Source organism: Giraffa tippelskirchi, chromosome 3 (assembly GCF_054371585.1).
Source record: "Giraffa tippelskirchi isolate mGirTip1 chromosome 3, T2T-mGirTip1v1.2.pri, whole genome shotgun sequence".
Classification (NCBI taxonomy): domain Eukaryota; kingdom Metazoa; phylum Chordata; class Mammalia; order Artiodactyla; family Giraffidae; genus Giraffa; species Giraffa tippelskirchi.
In genome coordinates, this window is record NC_137277.1 from 131,183,651 (window position 1) to 131,205,836 (window position 22,186).

General features: G+C 43.3%; 1 protein-coding gene and 1 non-coding gene across 18 annotated transcripts in view; both read left to right on the forward strand.

The window, feature by feature from the left end:
- Positions 1 to 4,432: 4,432 nt before the first annotated feature.
- Positions 4,433 to 22,186, forward strand: part of CFAP221 (cilia and flagella associated protein 221) — a 119,213-nt gene continuing 101,459 nt past the window's right edge. For 6 of the 17 annotated variants that reach the window (XM_081575944.1, XM_081575936.1, XM_081575943.1 and 3 more), the window contains exons 1-3: positions 4,433 to 4,488; positions 7,203 to 7,388; positions 9,561 to 9,661. In XM_081575944.1, the coding sequence (XP_081432070.1) occupies positions 7,250 to 7,388; positions 9,561 to 9,661 (240 nt within the window). In that variant the 5' untranslated portion in view covers positions 4,433 to 4,488; positions 7,203 to 7,249. Of the gene's footprint in view, positions 4,595 to 5,222; positions 5,390 to 7,202; positions 7,389 to 9,560; positions 9,662 to 11,955; positions 12,055 to 22,186 lie in introns of all 17 variants that reach the window. The other 11 variants (XM_081575938.1, XM_081575952.1, XM_081575947.1 and 8 more) reach the window with 6 other exon arrangements.
- Positions 20,940 to 21,011, forward strand: TRNAC-ACA (transfer RNA cysteine (anticodon ACA)). Its single transcript has one exon. It is a non-coding gene; the product is annotated as a tRNA-Cys (tRNA).

Sequence of the window (22,186 nt, forward strand, 5' to 3'; positions counted from 1 at the left end):
AAGGCAGAAGCAAAGTGTTTTAACAGACTGTTCCCTTATCTGTTGTTCTGTAAGATAAGTTCAAAGATTTCTGTTACTTATCAACTTCTGTGAACTCTGTGGCATACAGTTTCATGATCACTCAGATTTATTTGTAAATGGGGAAAAAAGGAAACAGAAGAATGAGTAATTTGGCTTCTCAATAGGGGATGAACTGCTTACAAATACAAGCATACATATAACTGCTTGTGTATGCATCGCATGGGCTTCCCAGGTGGCTCAGTGGGAAAGAATCTGCCTGCTAATGCAGGAGACTCAGGAAACGTGTGTTTGATCCCAAGGTCAGGAAGATCCCCAGGTCAGGAAGATCCCCTGGAGTAGGAAATGGCAACCTGCACCAGTATTCTTGCCTGGAAAATTCCATGGATGGAGGAGCCTGGCAGATTACAGTCCATAGCGTAGCAAAAGATCAGACACAACTGAGTGACTGAGCATGTACACGTGCATAGCATATGCCTTGACAGATAAATAAGAATCTGACAATATGGATTACCTCTAGAAAAGGGAAACTGGTGGCTTAAGGACAGGAGTAAGAGGGACATTTTTTTACTTTTTGAATTTTGAACCATAAGAATATATTGCCTATATTCCAAACATATACGTATGCTCTAAATGGATGTTATATATAAATTTAGAACTCTCTTGGCATAACTCATTAATTACTTAATTCTCTGAATATTTTGGAGGTCCCACCATGTACCAGGTAGTGTGCAAAGTGATGAGTATACAGTAGTGAACAAGTCAAACTTCATCGAACTTATGGTCTAGGAAGACAGATGTCAGAAATGGAAAGCCATCAGTCTAGAATCACACACTATGAAAAATGCACTGAAGGGAGAGGACCCTGGGCTGGAAGACAGGATGGTGGGGTGGGACCTGATTAAGTGAGGGAAGTCAGGAAAAGCTGGCTTAGCTCGCTCTAAGGAAGGGATTCTCAGGCTGAGCAGGACTGAGGCAAGTTTTCAATTATTTATTGCTGCAGCTAGAACTGTTCCAGGGCTTGCAGGCTTGAACCAAAAACCATTTTATTCTATTTTTATGAACTTTGAGGTCAGAAATTCAGGCAGGACTGGACTGGGCAGTTAGGACCTGCAGAACCTCGAAGTTTGTATTAAGGATTTTGAGTTTTATTTTCTGTACAATGTGAAGCCACCGAGGTGTTTCAGGAAAGGAAATTCATGGCTCCCCTGTGCAAAATCTTCTGTGCCTCCTGTCTTACCTATTCCATTGCATGAGTTTAAACAAGCTCCAGGAGATTGTGAAGGACAGGGAAACCTGGTGTGTTGCAGTCCATGGGGTCATAGAGTCAGACACAGCTAAAAGACTGAACAACTGAATAACAAGTTTGGCAGAGGCTGGGATACCCTTATATTCTGCTCATTGCAAATGCTAAGTGAAATAAATGTGAAATACATAAATGAATTGACCATATAATTGATGATCTAGAAAAGCTAGAACTGTAGGGCATTAGTTCAGTGATTCCCAGACTTGAATGTGTCCTTGAATCTCTCGGCACGGGGTGGGGGTGGGGGGTCTTATTAAAAAGCAGATTCTGATTTGGAAGGTCTGAGGTGACTCGAAATTCTGCATTTCTAATAAGTTTCTGTGCTACTGTTAACACTTTTGAATAGTGAGTGTTTAGAAATCAGTGTATGTCAGAATGTTTTTAGCTGAAAGAGGTAACGGGGACCTCCCTGGTGGTCCAGGGGTTATCTGCCTGCCTATGCAGGAAATGCTGGTTTGATCCCTGGTCCAGGAAGATTCAACATGCTGCAAGGCAACTAAGCCTATGCCTCACAACTACTGAGCCCACACTGCGCCACAGAAGAAGCTACCACAATGAGAATCCTGCGCAACTATGACTAAAGAGTAGCTTCTGCTCGCCACAACTGGAGAAAGCCTGCGTGCAGCAAGGAAGATCCAGCGTGGCCAAAAATAAATGAATGAATGAACTTTTTTTAAAAAAGGAAAGAAAGTAGTGTGATTTGGTTGCCAAGCAGTCAAGAGATGAGATGATGTCCTCCAGATGGGGTCTCACTCTATTCTTCCTATTCTGCTATCCTCCTCGCCACTTTCACTGTCACCCTCGCATGAGGGTTCCGTATGCCCCTGAGGCTGCTGCACTTCTACCACACTGTCCAGAAAGAGAAAGGTGCTGTATGTCTCTTAGGAGAAAGGAAGCCTCTTCCCAAGGTCCCCCAGAAGCCCTCCCCTGACGTCTCTGTGGCCAGAATTGAGTTACATTCTCAAACACAAATCAATTGTGGGCAAGAGGACTGGGAATTCCATGATTGGTATAAACTAATCAGAATCTAAGTGGGATCTAAGGAAGTAAGGATTAGGGAGAAACCTTAGCAAAGCTAGGGTTCTGATTGTTAGACAGTGGAGGCAGATGACCAATAGTAAATACTACACAATAATATGCAATTTGGTTAGTTGACTGTACAGAGGCCTACATGTTATATCTATATCCATATATAGCTATCTTAACATATAAAACAGAGAATTTGACAAATTTATTTAAAAACAAGGGGAAATTTTAAAAATGTTATCCGATACCCATTAAAAAGTGTATAGAGGGACTTTCCTGGTGGCTCAGTGGTTAAGAATCTGCCTTCCAATGCAAGGGGTGAAGGTACAATCCCTGGTGGGGGAACTAAGATCCCACATCCCACAGGGCAACTAAGCCTATGCGCCACAACGGGAGAGAAGCCCGCCTGCTAAAATGAAAGATGCCGTGTGCCACAACTAAAACCCGACACAGCCAAATAAATAAATATATATTTTTTAAAGTGTATGAAGATGAGCATTTAATAGGCTCAGGTGGAAAAGTCAAGGATATGGGAAACAATGCTTGTTCTGAAACCGACAACCTTTTTGGGGCAACAAAACAAAGAATTAAAGCAATCTACAACAGAAGCAGGGGAATTTTTTTCTACCCACTTAGCCAACAGTTACTGGGTAATCACTATGAACAAAGGCCTACTCCAAGGGCTGTGGGAGATGCAAAGATAAGGCATAGTCTCCTCCTCTTAAGAATTTTGGAGCTTAAAACACACATATGATGATGGGTTTAGCATATAAAAAGTGCGACAAAAATGACAGAACAAACTGAATAGGAGCCCAGAGAAAGGAAACATCCCTTCTGGTCAGGAGGGTTAAGGGGCCAATAGCGGACACACCATCTCTAGTGAGAGCCTTGAAAGATGCATAGACTTTTTATTTTTAATCAGGGATGATGGAAGGCAGAAGGGAGGAGTTGGAGAATGGGATGATGGGGAAGGTGAAGATTGGAGGTCGAGACAAAAGCACATGCAGCACAGGTGATGAAGGTGTGGGAAAGGCAGGTATCCTTATTGGGTTCATATGACAATCTCTTATCAACATGAAGCAACAAATAACATCGAGCAAGTGACACTTCATACATGGAGGGAGCAAGACAAGGACAGATCCTAGGAAGAGAAACCTGAGCCATCCGTGTAAGGAATAACGTCCGTGGGTGAGCAGAGTGAAGTAAACAGAGCAGGAGGTCTGGGGAGCTGGTCCAGTTTCATGGTTTATCATCTCTAAATATCATTAGCAGGACAGAAACAGTTTCTTCAATGAATAAATTGCAATAACAACAAAAAGATATGGCGGGAGAATCTACTGATAAAAAGAGACCTGAAGGACACATCAGTTTATTATAATGTGTGGATTTTATTTGAACTGTGATTCAAACTCAAGAAAATACGTTTATGAAAATTGAGTACCAAGTATTTGAAGTTGCTAAGAAATTATGTAATGTTTTAGGTATTGATTGCGGTTATATTTTTAAAAGGGCTCCTTATCTTTTGGAGGTATATTCTGAAATATTTATGACTGATACTGGGATTGGTGTCTGGAACGACATTATAATGTCTGGGATTTCCTTAAAAAAATACAGGTAGTAGAGGAAAGGTAGAGATAAGTTGATAGTTGTTGTGGGTTGGTGTTGAAGATTCACCATACTATTCTGCTTGCCTTTGTATATGTTTGAAATTTGAAATTTATCATAATATTAAGTGTAAAATGAACTGTATCACAGTACGGAATCCAGGATTGAATTGCCCTCGGGGAAGCTCCACCCACTGAGCGTGGTAAGCCCAACCCCTTCAGCCCCGCTCGGCCACTAACTTCCTCTCAAGGTGCCCAGATATTTGTGTCTCCGTTTGGGAATTCCTTGGGAATTTGCACGCTACAAGTCTCTCTCTTTGTTCTTACTCAGACTCCAGAGACTGCTCTGAGTCCCCAGAACTAACCCACCGCTTTCAGACCTCGACCCGCGGCTGCCTGGGCTCCCCACCCCCCCCACGTCCCAGGGGAGTTTGGTCGCGTCCGGCCGCGACCCCGGGAGCGTCCGCGTCGTCATGGCGACGCTCGGGGAAGGTGGCTGCGCCCGCGGATTCCCGCCTGGGAACCCGCTCTAGGGTGAGCGGCCTGGGACCTAAGGCTAGGGCGGGGCGGGGACGGGGAGTGAACTGAACCCCGGGAGGGTGTCCAGCCGCAAGTCAACCTGGGCGGGGGCGGAGGAGAGGTAGGGCCCAAGGCGTGAAATGAGGATGGGGGTGGCGCCTGGGTGAGGGGTAGACCGTGCTCCCGGCAGGGGCTGGAGTAAAGGGGCGCTGAGGGGAGCAGGCGTTTGGCAGGGCTGAAAGGGACTGCCCCGCAAACCTTGGGGCCCGAAACCAAGGTTGCCTGGGGAGGGGGTGGGGAGGAGGGACGAAGGGGGACAGTTCACCTTGGAAGTGAGTGATCTGGGATAGGGAGTCGGGTGACAACCATTTGGCTATTGTGCCGCCCTGAAGTGCAGGCAGGGAATTTGAAGGAAGAGGGCTGGAGAGTGAACCGGGGTAGATGTTGAACGATTGGGGGGGAAGGAAGGCTGGAGGAAGGCTGGAGGAAGGAAGGCTGAAGGAATGGTTGGAGGGCAAGATGGAGGCTGTTCTGAGGAGTGGGCACCCTCAGCCATGCCAGTGAAGGGGGATGGGCCGTGAAGGGAAAGGAGAAACTTGTTTCAGAAAGTGATTATTAAGCATTTCTTCGGTATGGTCGGTTTATTTTGCTTGATATTGTACTCTTTAAGAAATCTAAAACTATGAGCCTTCTCACACACACAAAAAGGCACATAAAAATCCACATAATGATTTTACATCCAATTTCAGGGGCTTCACCGAGCAGCCCCCAAGTTTAGAGACTTAGCTGTGGAAGATATAAACATGTGGGATTTGTCAAGTGTCATCACAAGGCAATACGTGATTAACACCAGAGGAGCAGTAAAGGCAGCAATTGCTGAAGAACGTGGAAGGGCAGGATCAGACTCCCAAGGCAAGTCTGCCAGAAGGTGTGACAAGAGCTGTGACCTGGTGTCCTAGAACAGAGCTCCTAGGAAGGCACCCAGTGGCGGGGGAGGAGGTCTGTGGCTTTCCACATCCTCTCCCCACAGAGGGGCCCAGGAAGATGACTCATTATGCCAGTATCTCCCAATGTTAAAGGGTTTCATGGTCACATTCATCTAAGAAACTGATTTGGAGAAATCTCATAAAGAAGAGTCCTGTTTGGGACTTCCTGGTGGTCCAGGACCTAAGAGTCTGCTTTCCAATGCAGGGGATTTGGGTTTGATCTCTTATCAAGGAACTAAGACCCCATATGTCACAGGGCAACCAAGCCCAGGTGCGGTAACTAGAGAAGCCTTCAAGCCGCAATGAAGACCCAGCACAAGCAAATTTGAAAAAAAAAAAAAGAGTCCTGTTTAACTGCTGACTTCAACATTTTGCAAACTTCACTGACCACGAGAGCCTCAGAAAGCATCAGGACTACATTTTGAGAAAAGCTTTTAAGGAAAATAATGGACCACAGAAGAGATTTGAGCTGTGACACTGAAACAGAGCAGGACCCTATAGTCCTTCCTTCCATGTCCTCAGCCTGCCTTTTGCCTATGGGAAGCCTTAGCCAAAGAATAAGTTCAATCAGAGAAGTGAGAAAACACAAAAGTAGAGAAAAGCAGTTAAATAGGACAAAATAATAATAGTTTAGTCCTTAAGCAAAGTCAAGGACCTTTAGTTCCTTCTCCAGGGCTATAGGTAATCTGAGCCATATCCTCGGAGCTGTCTTATAGAGACTCATACCACCACCGGGTGGAAGAAGTTAACTACATGATGACCAGATTGTAGCTATGACATTTGTTGTTCAGTTGCTAAGTCATGTCCAGCTCTTTGTGACCCCATGGACTCACACCAGGCTTCCCTGTCTTTCACTACCTCCCAGAGTTTGCTCAAACTCATATCCATTGAGTCGATGATGCCATCCAACCATCTCATCCTCTATCACCCCTTTCTCTTCCTGCCCTCAATCTTTCCCAGCATCAGGATCTTTTCCAATGAGTCGGTCCTTTGCATCAGGTGGCCCAAGTATTGCAGCTTCAGCTTCAGTATCAGTCCTTCTAATGAATATTCAGGCTTGATTGCCTTTGGGATTCATTGGTTTGACCTCTTTGCTGTCCAAGGGACTCTCAAGAGTCTTCTCCAGCACCACAATTCGAAAGCATCAATTCTACAGTGCTCAACCTTCTTTATGGTTCAACTTTCACATCCATACATGACTATGACATAAGCTTCCACATCCAGAGAAGTGGCCTCAAAGAAAGGGAACAAGTCGACTAGAATTGAAAATTAACTCTGCTTAAAACAGTTAAGATGACACTGGTTAAATCACTGCATGACCAATTTCAAGAGGACTGTTAGAGCTGACTGTGCTGTTTCTGTGTGTAGCCCCCTTGCTTCGTCTATAAAAGCTCTTGTCCACTGGTTGTCAGTTTTGGGGGGTGGTAAGTCAGCCTTTTGACAGAAGTCCACTGCCCTGTGCTTGCTGGCATCCAAAATAAAGCAAACTTTGCTTCCCACCAGCCTTGCCTCTTTATTGGCTTTTGAATAGTGAACAGCTGGACCCAACTTTTGGTTACAACATGGCATTGGGATTGATGTGCAAGATGAGCAGGACAACCTGTGTGGGCACAGAGTGGCCAGGAGTGAGATGAGAGGTTGGGAAGACCTGAGCCACAGTAAACCACACAGTGACAAGAGGTACATTTGTCAATGGTGTGTGGTTTTCTGTGAATGATCATACTACTACTGTTTTCTTCCCAGGAAGTGACCTTTGGCTTTAAAAAGAAGACTCCATTTTTCATGATAAAATGGCAGTGGTGAAAACCCCCAGCAGAGAAGTAAAGAATGCTGAAGAACCATTTCAAAATGTATCGTCCCTCCTTTTAAGGAACCTAGTGGAGGAACCCAAGAGACCAAAAGAAGTACCCAATCACCTCCTAGAGTCAAGTAAGTGGTTAGAAAACAGGTTTGCTTTACAACTCACGTCTTCCCAGAGGATCCAAAGTCCAGAAAGCATAATGGAATTTTGGGTGCTGATTTATCTATATTGTTTTACAGGCTTGTAATAGTTTTTATTATTATGAACAATGGTTCTATTTAGATCCATTCGCTTAACTGGTAGACTTTTGTGGTGAAAATTAATCGCCAAGTTCTGTTTCTTCCACATCCTCAAGTGTCTTTGCTGTCTGTCCATACTTTGTTCTCAGGAGGTCACCAGGACTACTGTAGTCCTGGCTCTCCTCCCTAGCCACACCCTCCTTCCATGCACCCTTCACCCCACAGCATTTTCTGTCCTAGAATCTAGGCTGGCTCCTATCCCCACCCTGTTCAAATGTTCTCAGGGGATCCTCTTGTGTAAAGAATAAAGTTTCGGTTCCTTTGCTTGTCGTTTGGCCCCCTTTGCCTGGATCTGAAACTGTCCACTCTCACCCCTCCCGTCCCCCACCTCCAGCAACACCTGTTACTCCTGTTCCTTCAAGACCACTTGTGTTTACACCTTCTTGCCTTTTTCTGTGCACATCCTTAGCCTAGAAAGCCTGGTAAATCCTATACCTTTTGTGTAGAAGGCTAATCATTTTGCCTATATTCTCACTGAACTCATCTTAACATCACAATACTGTCTATTTCCATTTTACTCTTGGGGAAGCTGAGATTCCAAAAGCTCAAGTGAATTCACCAGGGTGACTAGTTGAGTGGGGGGGTGGTGCTCAGCTGTAGCCACCCAGTGTCCAGATCTCTAAGTCTCAACCAGCTTGTTTCCTGCTCACCATTCAAGGCCCATCGCAAATGAGGGACATGCAGCATTTGGTGTGGCTCTGTTGTTACTTTAGAACACATTGAATGCAAATCAGTATACTTGACTCTTTCTGGGTATTAACAGGGCAATGCCCATTTTACATCTGTATTGTGGCCCTAAAAACAAAACTCTCAGCATTAAAACAAATTACCATGTAATGTTCATTTTAATACTTAAAAATTGGACTTCCCTGGTGCTGCTAAGACTCAAAGCTCTCAGTGCAGGTAGCCCAGGTTTGATCCCTTGTCAAGGAGCTAGATCCCACATGCTGCAACTAAGCCCTGGCACAGCCAAATAAATAAAAATAAATTTTTAAAAAATATTTAAAAGTTTACCAGACAACCCTGTCACAGTCCCCCTGAGACACCATCCTTAACCTAGTCTAGCCCTTCAGTTTGGCCCAAAGCTGACAACAGTGACTGCTCATCGCTGGAGGAACAAAAACACCAAATATTTCACACCCACTTTAGTGGAATACAAAGTCACAGAGGGCGGAGGCTGGGGTCAGGGTGTCTGACTCAAGGTTTGGGTACAGCCGAAGGGGAAAGGCTGTCAGTTGTAAGAAACTAGACAGTGTATTCACTTCAAAGGAGGCAGTTTGCTGGTCAGAATCAGGCCTGGGCTTGATTTTTACAAAATTGAAACAGTGGAGGATTATAAACAAATGCCAGACGTGAAACATGGCAGAGCTAGGAGCATGAAGCATGGCAGAGCCGGAGCAAGCTTTGTAGACCTGGACACTTCTATGAGCTCAGCTGTCCTCACTTTGTTCTCAAAACTTGGGGAAAAAAAGACACTCACATGTCAAGAGCAAATTGAGACATTACCATCCAGAGTGATAATTATTCAGAGCCTTAGGATTACTCAGTATCACACTATAATTCAGTTCAGAGGAAAGCAAATAGTAACAGTTAAATACACAGCAATAAAATGAAACACTTGGTGTTTGCATTCTTTGAAGTGGATATTCATAATATAACAATCACAGTATTATACAGTGTGTGTCCTATACAGGTTTGTTTTATTGTGAAGACTTGTACGAAATGTGTACAGAGCAAGTTAGTTTAATAGATAATAAAAAACAAATGTGAATTTGTCTCGTGATGGTAATATCTCCCAAGAAAAATGTTAAAATAGTGGGAGAAGCAGTCCAGTTCATGTGGAACAATCATTAATTGTTGATAGCTGTATCCTCTGTCTGAAACTTTCATGTGCATAAAATACCCTAAATTAAAGGGAGTCCATGTTGATAGGATCTTCTTTCACTTAATTTTTTTGTTTTTTGGTCTCATCTCATGGTATACTTATCTGTGTTTTTACAGAGGTTTTTGCGAATCTTCTGAATAATAAGGTCATACAGGCAAAACCCGGCGTATTACATTTTGGAGGCTATCAAGTAGAAAAACAACACCAGCAGATATTGGTAGGTCCTTTTTTTTTTTTAATTAAAAAATTTCATTGAAGTATAGTTGATTAACAATATTGTGTTAGTTTTAAGTATATAGCAAAGTGTTTCAGTTATACCTGTATATGCGCGTGCTTAGTCACTCAGTCATGTCCGACTCTTTACAACCCCATGGACTGTAGCCCGCAGGCTTCTCTGGTCATGGGATCCTCCCGGCAAGAATACTGGAATGGGTAGCCGTTTCCTTCTCCAGGAGATCTTCCCAACCCAGGGATCAAATCCAGATCTCCTTACTGCAGGTGGATTCTTTATCATCTGAGCTACCAGGGAAGCCCCATACATACATATTTACATTCTTTTTTATATTCTTTTCCATTATGGTTTGTCACAGAATATTGAATATAGTTCTTTGTGTTCTGTAGTAGGACCTTGTTGTGTATCCAGTTTATGTGTAATAGTTTGCATCTGCTAATCCCAAATGCCCAATCCTTCCCTCCCCCACCCCTGTGTAGATAATGGGATAATTAGCCCTCTTTAAGTGGGATAATTATAATAATGAAATGACATGAATGTTCTCATTTATATTACTCATTCATCTAAAGAGCAGCATAATCAACAGAAGGGAAGATATAAATTTGACCAGGAAAGGCTGTAGTTCTAGGATGATAAATTTTAAAGTTGCATCAGTTTCCTTGGACAGGTTTCCTCCCTCTGCCAAAGGCACCTCCCAACACTCTTTCCAAACTGGTGTCATTTCTGAGGGATCCTTGAGGGCCAGAAACTATGCTTTGTGTCTCACATGTTTCAGTTTAGTCCTTATACCAGCTTTGTGGCGGTTGTATTGTGACTCTCTTTGTAGAGATGAGGAAACCGTGATTCAGTAAGATTAAATACTCACCTCAAGAACACAGTGATGAGACAGACTCACTCTCACGCTGCCTTCCTCCCAACCAGTACACTTTTGCTCCAAGCCAACAGCACCAGGGGGAAAGACGTCCCTTTCTTAGGAGAGTCCAGCAAGGGTTCCATTCCACCTGCTTGGGTCAGATGGCCAGGCCTAAATCAGTCATTGTGTCCAGAGACTCCAGCTAGAGCTGGGAGAGCAGCTCCACCAACCTCCACAGAAGGGACAGGTGAAGGCTGCCCTGCAGAATGGCTGCAGCTGTGGGGACAACAGTCACCACAGAGGTCCCGGCCTTGCTGGGTCCCCTTTTTTGATTGAGATATCCCAACTGGGGAGGGCTTGGTTGACTGCTGCTGCTGCTGCTGCTAAGTCGCTTCAGTCGTGTCCGACTCTGTGCGACCCTATAGACGGCAGCCCACCAGGCCCCGCCGTCCCTAGGATTCTCCAGGCAAGTATACTGGAGTGGGTTGCCATTTCCTTCTCCAGTACATGAAAGAGAAAAGTGAAAGTGAAGTCACTCAGTCATGTCCGACTCTTAGCGACCCCATGGACTGCAGCCTACCAGGCTCCTCCGTCCATGGGATTTTCCAGGCAAGAGTACTGGAGTGGGGTGCCATTGCCTTCTCCGCTTGGTTGACTACAGGACTCCTAACCCACCACTAAAAGGGACCTGACTGTTTAAACCTGCTCCACAATCTCGGTAACCCCCACTGTGATCTCCCAAAGTCACACTGAGTAGGACGTTAGAACTACTCCAGCTGGTCAAGGGACTGAGCCAGGCCAGCCTCTGGGCATGTGTTGGAGTAGGGTGGATGGATGTGGGGTGTCTCACACAGGCCCTGAGACTCTGGCTTGTATGTGATGTCCCCTCCCACTACAAGACTCTGCATTTAGATATAGTGCATTCTTTCTCAGATTCTTTTCCTCTACAGGTTATTACAGAATATTGAGTACAGCTCCTTATGCTATACAGTAGGTCTTTTTGATTACCTATTTCATATATAGTGATGAGTATATGTTAATCCCAAACGCCTTATTTATCCCAGCCCCCGAAACTGTGTCTTAAAGTGGATCATTTCAAGACAGAATTGCGACTATGAGACTCATTCTCTGAGTGGGGAGACTCACTGCAGGAAACTGACAGATGGTAAAACTGCCAGAAAGAGAGGTCCCGGCAAACAGACAACGCAGCTTCCTTGAGTCCTTACACATTGAAGAGGGAGGAGAGAGAAGGGATCAGCAGAGGAAGCTGTTAGGGGCCGAGTACTTCCTCTTAGGAAAAGGGTCAGGATTTAAAAGTGTGATTAGGAACTTTACCCCTCAGTCTGCAAGGACACATTTCTTAGAACACAGTATCAAAGACCAAGGTTAATCATTCATTTTGAAACTTGCTTTTCCTGGTTATTAGGTTTTCTGTCTAGATGCTGGTGGTTGTTTAGTCGTGTTCAACTCTTGCGACCCCATGGACAGTATCCCACCAGGCGCCTCTGTCCACAGGATTTTCCAGGCAAGAATACTGGAGTGGGTAACCATTTCTTTCTCCAGGGGAAATACTCGACCCAGGGATCAAACCCACATCTCCTGCATTGGCAGGCAGGTTCTTTACCACTGTGCCACCAGGGAAGCCCCTAGATGATGATAGGATGGATCTAAAATAATTATTGTTTGCAATGAATGAACAATTAACTACCTGTTCCCAACCCTCTTCACTCTCCTCATTCCTTTACTCACCCCACCTCCACCCTAAGCAGCCTCCAATCCACATTCTGTTGTTATAGATTTGCCTGTTCTGAACATTTCACATAAATAGAACCACACAACATGTGGTCTTTTGCAACTGGCTTCTTTCATTCAGCATGTTTCCCAGGCTCGTTCAATTTGTAGCATGAATAGATACCTCATTCCTTTTTATGGGCAAATAATGTTCTGTTGTATGGTTATATCACTTAAAACAAAATTTTTTTTAAATTTTTATTGACATATAATTGATTTAAAATTCTGTATTAGTTTCAAATGTACAGCAAAGTGATTCAATTATATGTGTATATTTTATGTTAACATAAATATGTATATTCTTCATTTACATTCTCTTCCATTATAGGTTATTACAAGATACTGAGTATACTCCCTGTGCTATACAGTAGGTCCTTGTTGGTTATCTATGTTAAACACAGTGATGTGTATCTTTTAATCCCAAACAGTCAATTTATCCCTCCTTGCTTTTTCTCTCTGGTAAACATAAGTTTGTTTTCTGTGTCTGTGGGTCTATTTCTGTTTTGTAAGTAAATTCACTTGTGTCCTATTTTAGATTCCACATAAAAAAGATATCATATGATATTGAGTTGTCCGAAAAGTTCGTTTGAATTTTTCAGAATACATTATGGAAGAACTCAGACGAACTTATGGCCAACCCAATATTTGTCTTTCTTTGTCTGGCTTTCTTCACTCAGTATGATGATTTCTAAGTCCATCCATGTTGCTGCAAAAGGCATTATTTCATAATGCCATCTTTTATATGGCATTATGCTTTTTTATATGGCATTTTATATGGCATTAATGGTTTTTCGTAACTGAGAAATATTCCATTGTGTAGATGTACCACATCTTTATCCAGTCCTCTGTCAATAGACAGATTACCTCCATGTCCTTTGTTGTTGTTGTTCAGTCACTCAGTCATGTCCGACTCTGCGACCCCAAGGACGGCAGCACGCCAGGCTTCCCTGTCCTTCACCATCTTCTGGAGCTTGGTCAAACTCATGTCCATTGACTCGGTGATGCCATCCAACCATTTCATCCTTTGTTGTCACCTTCTCCTGCCTTCAATCTTTCCCAGCATCAGGGTCTTTTCTAGTGAGTCAGATCTTTGCATCAGGTGGACGAAGTATTGGAGCTTCAGCTTCAGCATCGGTCCTTCCAATGAATATTCAGAACTGATTTCCTTTAGGATTGACTGGTTTGATCTCCTTGCATTCCAAGGGACTCTCAAGAGTCTTCTCCAACACCACAGTTCAAAAGCATCAATTCTTTGGCACTCAGCCTTCTTTATGGTCCGACTCTCATATCCATACATGACTACTGGAAAATCCATAGTTTTGGCTAGATGGACCTTTGTTGGCAAAGTAATGTCTCTGCTTTTTAATATGCTCTCTAGATTGGTCATAGCTTTTCTTCAAAGGAGCAAGCGTCCTTTAATTTCATGGCTGCAGTCACCATCTGCAGTGATTTTGGAGCCCAGTAAAATAGTCTCTCAATGTTTCCATCATTTCCCCATCGATTTGCCATGAAGTGATGGGACTGGATGCCATGATCTTCGTTTTTTGAATGCTGGGTTTTAAACCAGCTTTTTCACTCTCCTCTTTCACTGTCATCAAGAGGCTCTCTAGTTCCTCTTCGCTTTCTGCCATATGGGTTGTGTCATCTGCATATCTGAGGTTATTGATACTTCTCCCAGCAATCTTGATTCCAGCTTGTGCTTCATCCAGCCTGGCATTTCACATGATGTAATATGTATAGCATATTTAAAAGCAGAGACATTACTTTGCCAACAAAGGTCCATCTAGTCAAGGCTATGGTTTTTCCAGTAGTCATGTATGAATGTGAGAGTTGGACAGTGAAGAAAGCTGAGCGCCGCAGAATTGATGCTTTTGAACTGTGGTGTTGGAGAAGACTCTTGAGAGTCCCTTCTGCAAGGAGATCCAATCAATCCATCCTAAAAGAGATCAATCCTGGGTGTTCATTGGAAGGACTGATGTTGAAGCTGAAACTCCAATACTTTGGCCACCTCATGCGAAGAGTTGACTCATTGGAAAAGACCCTAATGCTAGGTAGGATTGGGGGCTGGAGGAGAAGGGGACGACAGAGGATGAGATGGTTGGATGGCATCACCAACTCAATGGATATGGGTTTGGGTAGACTCTGGGAGTTGGTGATGGACAGAGAGGCCTGGCGTGCTGCAATTCATGGGGTCGCAAAGAGTCGGACATGACTGAGCGACTGAACTGAACTGAATATGTATATAAGTTAAATAAGCAGGGTGACAATACACAGCCTTGGTGTACTCCTTTCCCAATTTGGAACCAGTCCGTTGTTCCATGTCCAGTTCTAACTGATGCTTCTTGACCTGCATACAGATTTCTCAGGAGACAGGTAAGGTGGTCTGGTATTCTCATCTCTTGAAGAATTTTCCACAGTTTGTTGTGATCCACATAGTCACAGGCTTTAGCGTAGTCAATGAAGCAGAAGTAGATGTTTTTCTGGAATTCTCTTTCTTTGATCCAAATTTCTTGCTATGATCTAAATTTCTATGCTCCAATGGACGTTGGCAATTTGATCTCTGGTTCCTCTGCCTTTTCTAAATCTAGCTTGAACATCTAGAAGCTCTTGGTTCATGTACTGTTGAAGCCTGGCTTAGAGAATTTTGAGCATTACTTTGCTAGCATGTGAGATGAATGCAATTGTGTAGTAGTTTGAACATTCTTTGGCATTGCCTTTCATTGGGATTGGAATGAAAACTGATTGTTTTCAGTCCTCTGGCCACTGCTGAGTTTTCCAAATTTGCTGGTATATTGAGTGCAGCACTTTAACAGCATCATCTTTTAGGATTGGAAATAACTCAGCTGAAATCCCATCACCTTTACTAGCTTTGTTCGCTGTGATGCTTTCTAAGGCCCACTTGACTTCACATTCCAGGATGTCTGGCTCTAGGTGAGTGATCACACCATCATGGTTATCTGGTTATCAGGGTCATTAAGATCTTTTTTGTATAGTTCTTCTGTGTATTTTTGCCACCTCTTCTTAATTTCTTCTTCTTCTGTTAGGTCCATAGCATTTCTCTCCTTCATTGTGCCTATCTTTGCATGCAATGTTCCCTTGGTACCTCTAATTTTCTTGAAGAGATCTCTAGTCTTTCCCATTCTATTGTTTTCCTCTATTTCTTTGCATTGATCACTTAGGAAGGCTATCTTATCTCTCCTTGCTATTCTTTGAAACTCTGCATTCAAATGGATATATCTTTCCTTTTCTCCTTTGCCTTTCACTTCTCTTCTTTTCTCAGCTATTTGTAAGGCCTCCTCAGACATCCATTTTGCCTTTTTGCATTTCTTTTTCTTGGGGATAGTTTTGATCACCACCTCCTGTACAGTGTCTGAACCTCCGTCCATAGTTCTTCAGGCACTCTGTGTATCAGATGTAATCCCTTGAATCTGTTTGTTACTTCCACTATATAATCGTAAGGGATTTGATTTAGATCATACCTGAATGGCCTAGTGGGTTTCCCTACTTTTCTTCAATTTAAGTCTGAATGTGGCAATAAGGAATTCATGATCTGAGCCCCAGTCAGCTCCCAGTCTTGTTTTTGCTGACTGTATAGAGCTTCTGTATTGCAGATAGTGCTGCTGTGAACATTGGGTACATGTATCTTTTGAATTATGGTTTTCTCTGGGTATATTCACAGGAATAGGATTGCAGGATCATATGGTAGCTCTATTTTTAGTTTTTTTAAGGAAACTTCACACCATTCACATTTTCCCTGTTCCATCAGTTGATGGACATTTGGATTTTATCTTTGGGGCTATTAGGAATAATGTCATCATGGACCTTTGTGTACTGTTTTTGTGTGCATATATTTTCATTTCTCTTGTATATGTATTAAGAAGTGGAATTAGGTTGTATGGTATGTTAGTTTTCTGTGGCTGCCTTACAAATTACCACAAATTTAGGGGCTTAGAAAACCAGAAACGCGTTCTGGAGGCTAGAGTCCAAAATCAAGGTGTCAGCCGGGCCGCCCCTTTCACAGGCTCTCGGGAGGGCTCTTTCCTTGCTTCTCCCCAGCTGTGATGGCGCCAGGTGTTCTATGTCTTGAGGCTTAATGACCCTAATCCTTGGCCTCCATCTTCACCTGGCCTCTCCTCTGACTCCCTTTGTCTTCTCTTCTGTCTCTAAAAGGAAACTTGTCATTGGACTGAGGGACCAACCGGGTAATCCAGGATGATCTCATCTCAAGGTCCTTAACTTAATAGCACCTGTAATCACTGTGTTCTCAAATAAAGTCACAGTCACATGTTCCAGTTGTTGGGGTGTGGCTATGTCTTTTTGAGTTCACCACTCACTGTTGTTCTATTTGCATTTCCTTAATGACTGATGACGTTAAGCATCTTTTCATGAGCTTACTGGTCACATTGCATCAAAGATTTATGTCGGAGGAGCCATCTGGGATAGCCCAAGCAAAGTGAGAAGTGGGGAGCGGGCACTCAGGGAGTAGAGGGAGACACAGAGAGAGGCTTAGGGGGGGCAAGCATGTGGCATGTTTGGTGTCCAGTGTACAGTCTGCTTTACCTGGATCCTAGGGTTTGGGGAAGGGGTAAAGTTTCATTCTGCTGAAGAACATCCATCTCTGTCTTATGTACAACACAATGCCTATCACACAGAACACACTCAGTAAACACTTGCCAAGATATTGAACTCACTTTATTGGAAGAGAGTCACTTGGCAGAGGCTCACTAGTTCCAAGTAAATACAAGGTAAAGTCTGAATAATCACACTGCTTCTATCAGACGTTAAAACAAACAGATAAAAGTACAAAATTATTTCATCTTAATAACATTCTGGGAGACCCAGCCTCCTATTTCTATCAGCAAAGTTAAGCAGAAGCCTAAGGCAGTTACCTTGAGATTCTTGCCAAACAAGGGGGGAAATTCAACTCTGCACTTTATCTTGGTTTTGTTACAGGAAACGGTACAAATTGCCCAAGAATGGAATGATTGAATGTGTATTTAAAACCACAATAAATTGTTCATTAACATTTGAGATTGATCCAGATCTGGTTAAAGGCTTTAAAACCTTTTACTTAGATTCATATCGAAATCAATGTTTCGATGTACTTTAAAAGTTGAAATAATGGTTCCCAGTTTTCTACAAACCAAGACCTCTTAAGTTCTCTTTCCCTCTGAGGAAAGATTTTGTCTGGGAAACTATATTTATTAAGTCAATAATTAATCAATTCTCCCATGAGACAATCGGTGTTACTGTGACCAGCCCAAAACAAAGTTGTCAGCATACACAGCCTTATCTTATGTAGAATAACAGTCCTTTCCAGCTTTCTGAAATAATTGTATTAGTTTTCAACTCCCTATTGCAGCCTTCAGAGACCCCTCTGCCCCAGGATCTTGCTTCTCAAACTAGGGCCACATATCTCAATGGCTTCTAGTCAGTATGTGAGGGTCAGGACCTGAAGCTACAGTGTAAACATAGTATATCTTTCTGGAGCACCAATTTTACTCTCCCATTTTGGAGAAATGCATTATTGAGCAAAATTGTAGAGTAAAATGCATTATCAATCTGAGGCCACACAAGAAATTCTGGCAAGGCTTTACTGGGGCTCCTGCTGCAGCAGGGTTCCATCCCTGGATCGAAGATCCCCTGCAGAAGAGAATGGCTACCCACTCCGGTATTCTTGCCTGGAAAATCCCATGGACAGAGAGGAGCCTGGTGGGCTACAGTCCATGGGGTCACAAAAGAGTTGGACAAACTGAGCATGCAAGCATGCATGCTGCAGCAGGGGGGAGCGAAGACAAACAACTGGTTCCCCTGCTCTCTCTCCCCCCTCAGAGGGGCATTCTGGTTCCTTATATGGGGATGAGGGTAGGGGAGGATCTAGGGGGTTGGGCCTGAGGGACGGCTTGGGTGGTCTGCTCACCCTCTTGGTGAGATGTGTGCAGGGATGTGCTCAGAGCCTGCTTTTGCTCTTGATTCTTCAGAAGTGGTCAGGGGCTTCCCAGGTGGCACTAGTGGTAAAGAACTCACCTGCCAATGTGGGAGACATAAAGTGATGTGAGTTCGATCCCCTGGAGAAGGGCATGGCAACTCACTCCAGTATTCTTGCCTGGAGAATCCCATGGACAGAAGAGCCTGGTGGGCTACAGTCCATAGGGTCTCACAGAGTCGAACATAATTGAAGTGACTTAGCACATAGGACTGCACTTCAGAAGTGGCAGTTAGGTTTTGGGTTTTTTTGTTTATCTTTTTGTACATAGTTTGCCCCAGCTACACATGCTCGCAAGATTCGGGAGTTGGTGATGGACAGGAAAGCCTGGTGTTCTGCAGTCCATGGGGTCTCAAAGAGTCCAACACACTGAGCGACTGAACTGAACTGAACTGAACACATGCTCGCAGTTATTTTTTGATTCTTATAGTTTCTTTATATTTTGTTGCTCAAGGAGACATTTGTCCAGGTTCAAGCACTAGAGCAAGAGTCCTAAGTCCCAGATCCCAGCCTGTCTCAAACGCTTTAAAGAACTAACAGAGCTGCTGTGTTTTGCCCCCAGATGCCTGTGGTTAGGTATTTACCTCTGAGAAGCTGTGTCCCTGAGGGAAAGGATTAAAAGGACCCCAACTTGGGAGGCTGAAATGTGTTTAGAAAATACTGTAAGTGCTTGGGACTGAAGATTATAGACCCTACCCACCAAAGCCAGCGCTTCACTGGAGACTGGGTTTGCTCTGCCCTGTGGAGGGAATGGAAGGGAGACTGTGAAGAGCAGTGTGTGCGTGGGGGAGCTGTGAGCAGTCCTAGCAAAGTCCCTCTGACCCTGGAGTAAAAGCTCTTCAACCTGTGACTGCCTGGTATCCGGTTGCTGGTTCCTTGTTTGTCATGGGGGCCCATTCTGAAACACTGAAACAAGGGCTGAATTTCACCTTAGAGTCAATACGGGCCTGAGAAGACACCATTATTTCCCTTTTCTTTTTTTAAAACTTTATTTATTTATTTTCGGTGGTGCTGGATCTCTGTTGCTGCGTATGGGCTTTCTCTAGTTATGGCGAGCAGGTGCTACTCTGTAGTTGCTCTGCTCAGGCTTCTCATTGTGATGGCTTCTCCTGTTGCTGTGGCTTCTCCTGTTGTGTTGTGGAGCACAGGCTCTAGGCACCAGGGCTTCAGTAGTTGCAGCACACAGGCTCAGTAGTCGTGGCTTGTGGGCTCTAGGTGCGTGGGCTCAGTAGTTGTAGCACACAGGCTTAGTTGCTCCACAGCATGTAGGCTCTTCCCAGACCAGGAAATTGGACTCCGTCCCCTGCATTGATAGGCAGATTCTTATCCACTACACCACAAAGGAAGTCCTTTTTTTTTCCCTTTCAGTGATGATTATTTTCCCCTCAGTGTTAGTTATAAATGAAAAGGCCAGAATGCCATTTTAGCCCTGAAAGCATATATTTTTTTGACAAGAAATCAAACTGACCTGCTGACAAACTATAAAAATAAAAACAGTTAGGAAATGAAATTTGAACATTGAAATGCCCCTATATGTGCCTAGAGTGTCCTGGAAGGGCCACTCGGGGTCAGGAGACTCCAGAGCCCACACCTTCACCACGACTCCTGTGTGCCAGGCTCCTTGGAGGTCAAGAGAGATCTTGGCAGCTTTTTTTTTCAGGCTTCTCCTGTATTAAAAAGATATGCCATGTTGCTGCACATGGCAATATATCATTCTTTTTATGGCTATGTAATATTCCATTGTATATATGTACCACACTTTCTTTATCCATTCATCTATCGATGGACACTTAGGTTTGCTGCAACATAGGTGGACCAGAGATTGTCATATTAAGTGAAGTAAGTCAGACAGATAAAGACATATATTATATGATATTGCTTATATGTGGAATCAAAAAAAAAATATTACAAATGAACTTATTTACAAAACAGAAACAGATTCATAGACCAAGAAAACAAACTTATACATACCAAAGGGGAAAGAGGTGAGGGATAAATTAGGAGTTTGGGATTAACAGACAGACACTATTATATATAAAACAAATAAACAACAGCACTTACTGTATAGCATAGGGAACTATATTTAGTATCTTGTAGTAACCTATACTGGGAAAGAATCTGAAACTTGAATTTGACACCTGAAACTAACACAGTATTGTAAATGGACTATAGTCAAAAAAAATATGCCAAAACGGAGTCACTTTAAGAGTATTCACAGATAACCAATGAGAACTTTTAACCAATGCAAGCCTGGATGTCATCTCATCAAGAGACTATATCTTAAGTCTAACTTAGAGACTCAGTGAATTTGAGGCCTTGGACAGGGGGCCATGTCCAAGCCTCTGGTCTGGACATTGAAAACCAAGGGCCTCTTAACTGTCCTCTTGCCCAGGTGAAGGCCAGATCCCAGAACCCAGAGTCCTTGCTCCCCTTTCATGTAGAGAAAGGAAAAACATCTCTACTCAGACACCCACTTAACTTACCAAGCAGGTTGTCCTGTCTCAAAGGAGGGCCTGCTCCTGACTCCTGGAGAGAACTCCTGACTTTGTGTTCTGTTTTTTAGCCCCAGGGATGGATTGAGAGCTGTCCTCTCCACACTCCTTTTCCTGATTTTTTGACTGCCTAAGTGTCACTCCCTGGTGGCTCAGACGGTAAAGCGTCTGCCTACAATGCAGAAGACCCAGGTTCAATCCCTGGGTTGGGAAGATCTCCTGGAGAAGGAAATGGCTACCTACTCCAGTATTCTTGCCTGGAAAATCCCATGGACAGAGAAGCCTGGTAGGCTACAGTCCATGGGGTTGCAAAGAGTCGGACACAACTGAGCGACTTCACTTTCACTTTTCTTAAGTGTCACCAGGTCCCCAGGACAAGTGGCATGTAATTAGAGAAACTGAGGGTGAGCAGGTGACTGGCTTCTTAGCTTAGCTGAATCACAGGAGTAAGTTGAGTTCAACAAAAAGGTATACAAGTGACTGGTCAGGATGGGAGGAGGGGAGTGTGCCAGGTCACACAGAGGGGCACCTGGGGTTGCAGCTCTGGAGAAGTGCATATTTCATTATTCTTTCAATGGTATTTGTTGTATCTATTTCATGATTCTTTAAGTGATATACAATAGATTTTGAATCACTTAAAAAGTTTAAAAGTGCACCATAGCCAAAACAATCTTAAGAAAGGAAAAACAAAATGGGAAAAATTGGGTTTCCTGACTTCAGACTAAACTACAAAGCTACAGGAATCAAAACAGTATAGTACTGAGACTAAAACAGACACACAATCAATGAAACAGGAGAGAAAGCCCAGAAATAAAACTAAACACTTACGTCAATTAATCTGTGACAGAAGAGGCAAGAACACACAATGGAGGACAAGACAGTCTCTTCAATAAGTGGTGCTAGGAAAACTGCAGAGCTACACTGAAAAGAATGAAATTAGAACATATACCATATGCAAAAAATACACTCAAAATGGATTAAATATCTAAATGTAAGACTGTATACTATAAAAACTCTTAGAGGAAAACATAGGCAGAACATTCTTTGACATAAATCGCAGCAAGATCTTTTTGGACTCACCTCCTAGAGTGATAATGAAATAATACCATTTGCGGCAACATGGATGAATTTAGAGAGTATCATACCAAGTGAAGTAAGACAGATAGAAAGACAAATACCATATGATATCATTTATATGTGGAATCTTAAAAAATGATACAAATGAACTTATTTACAAAACAGAAACAGACTCTGAGAACAAATTTACGGTTATCAAAGGGGAAAGGCTGAGGGGAAGGGATAAATTAAGAGTTTGAGATTGACATATATACACTCCTATAAAATATATAATCAACAGAGACTTGGCTGTAGAGCACAGGAAATGCTTC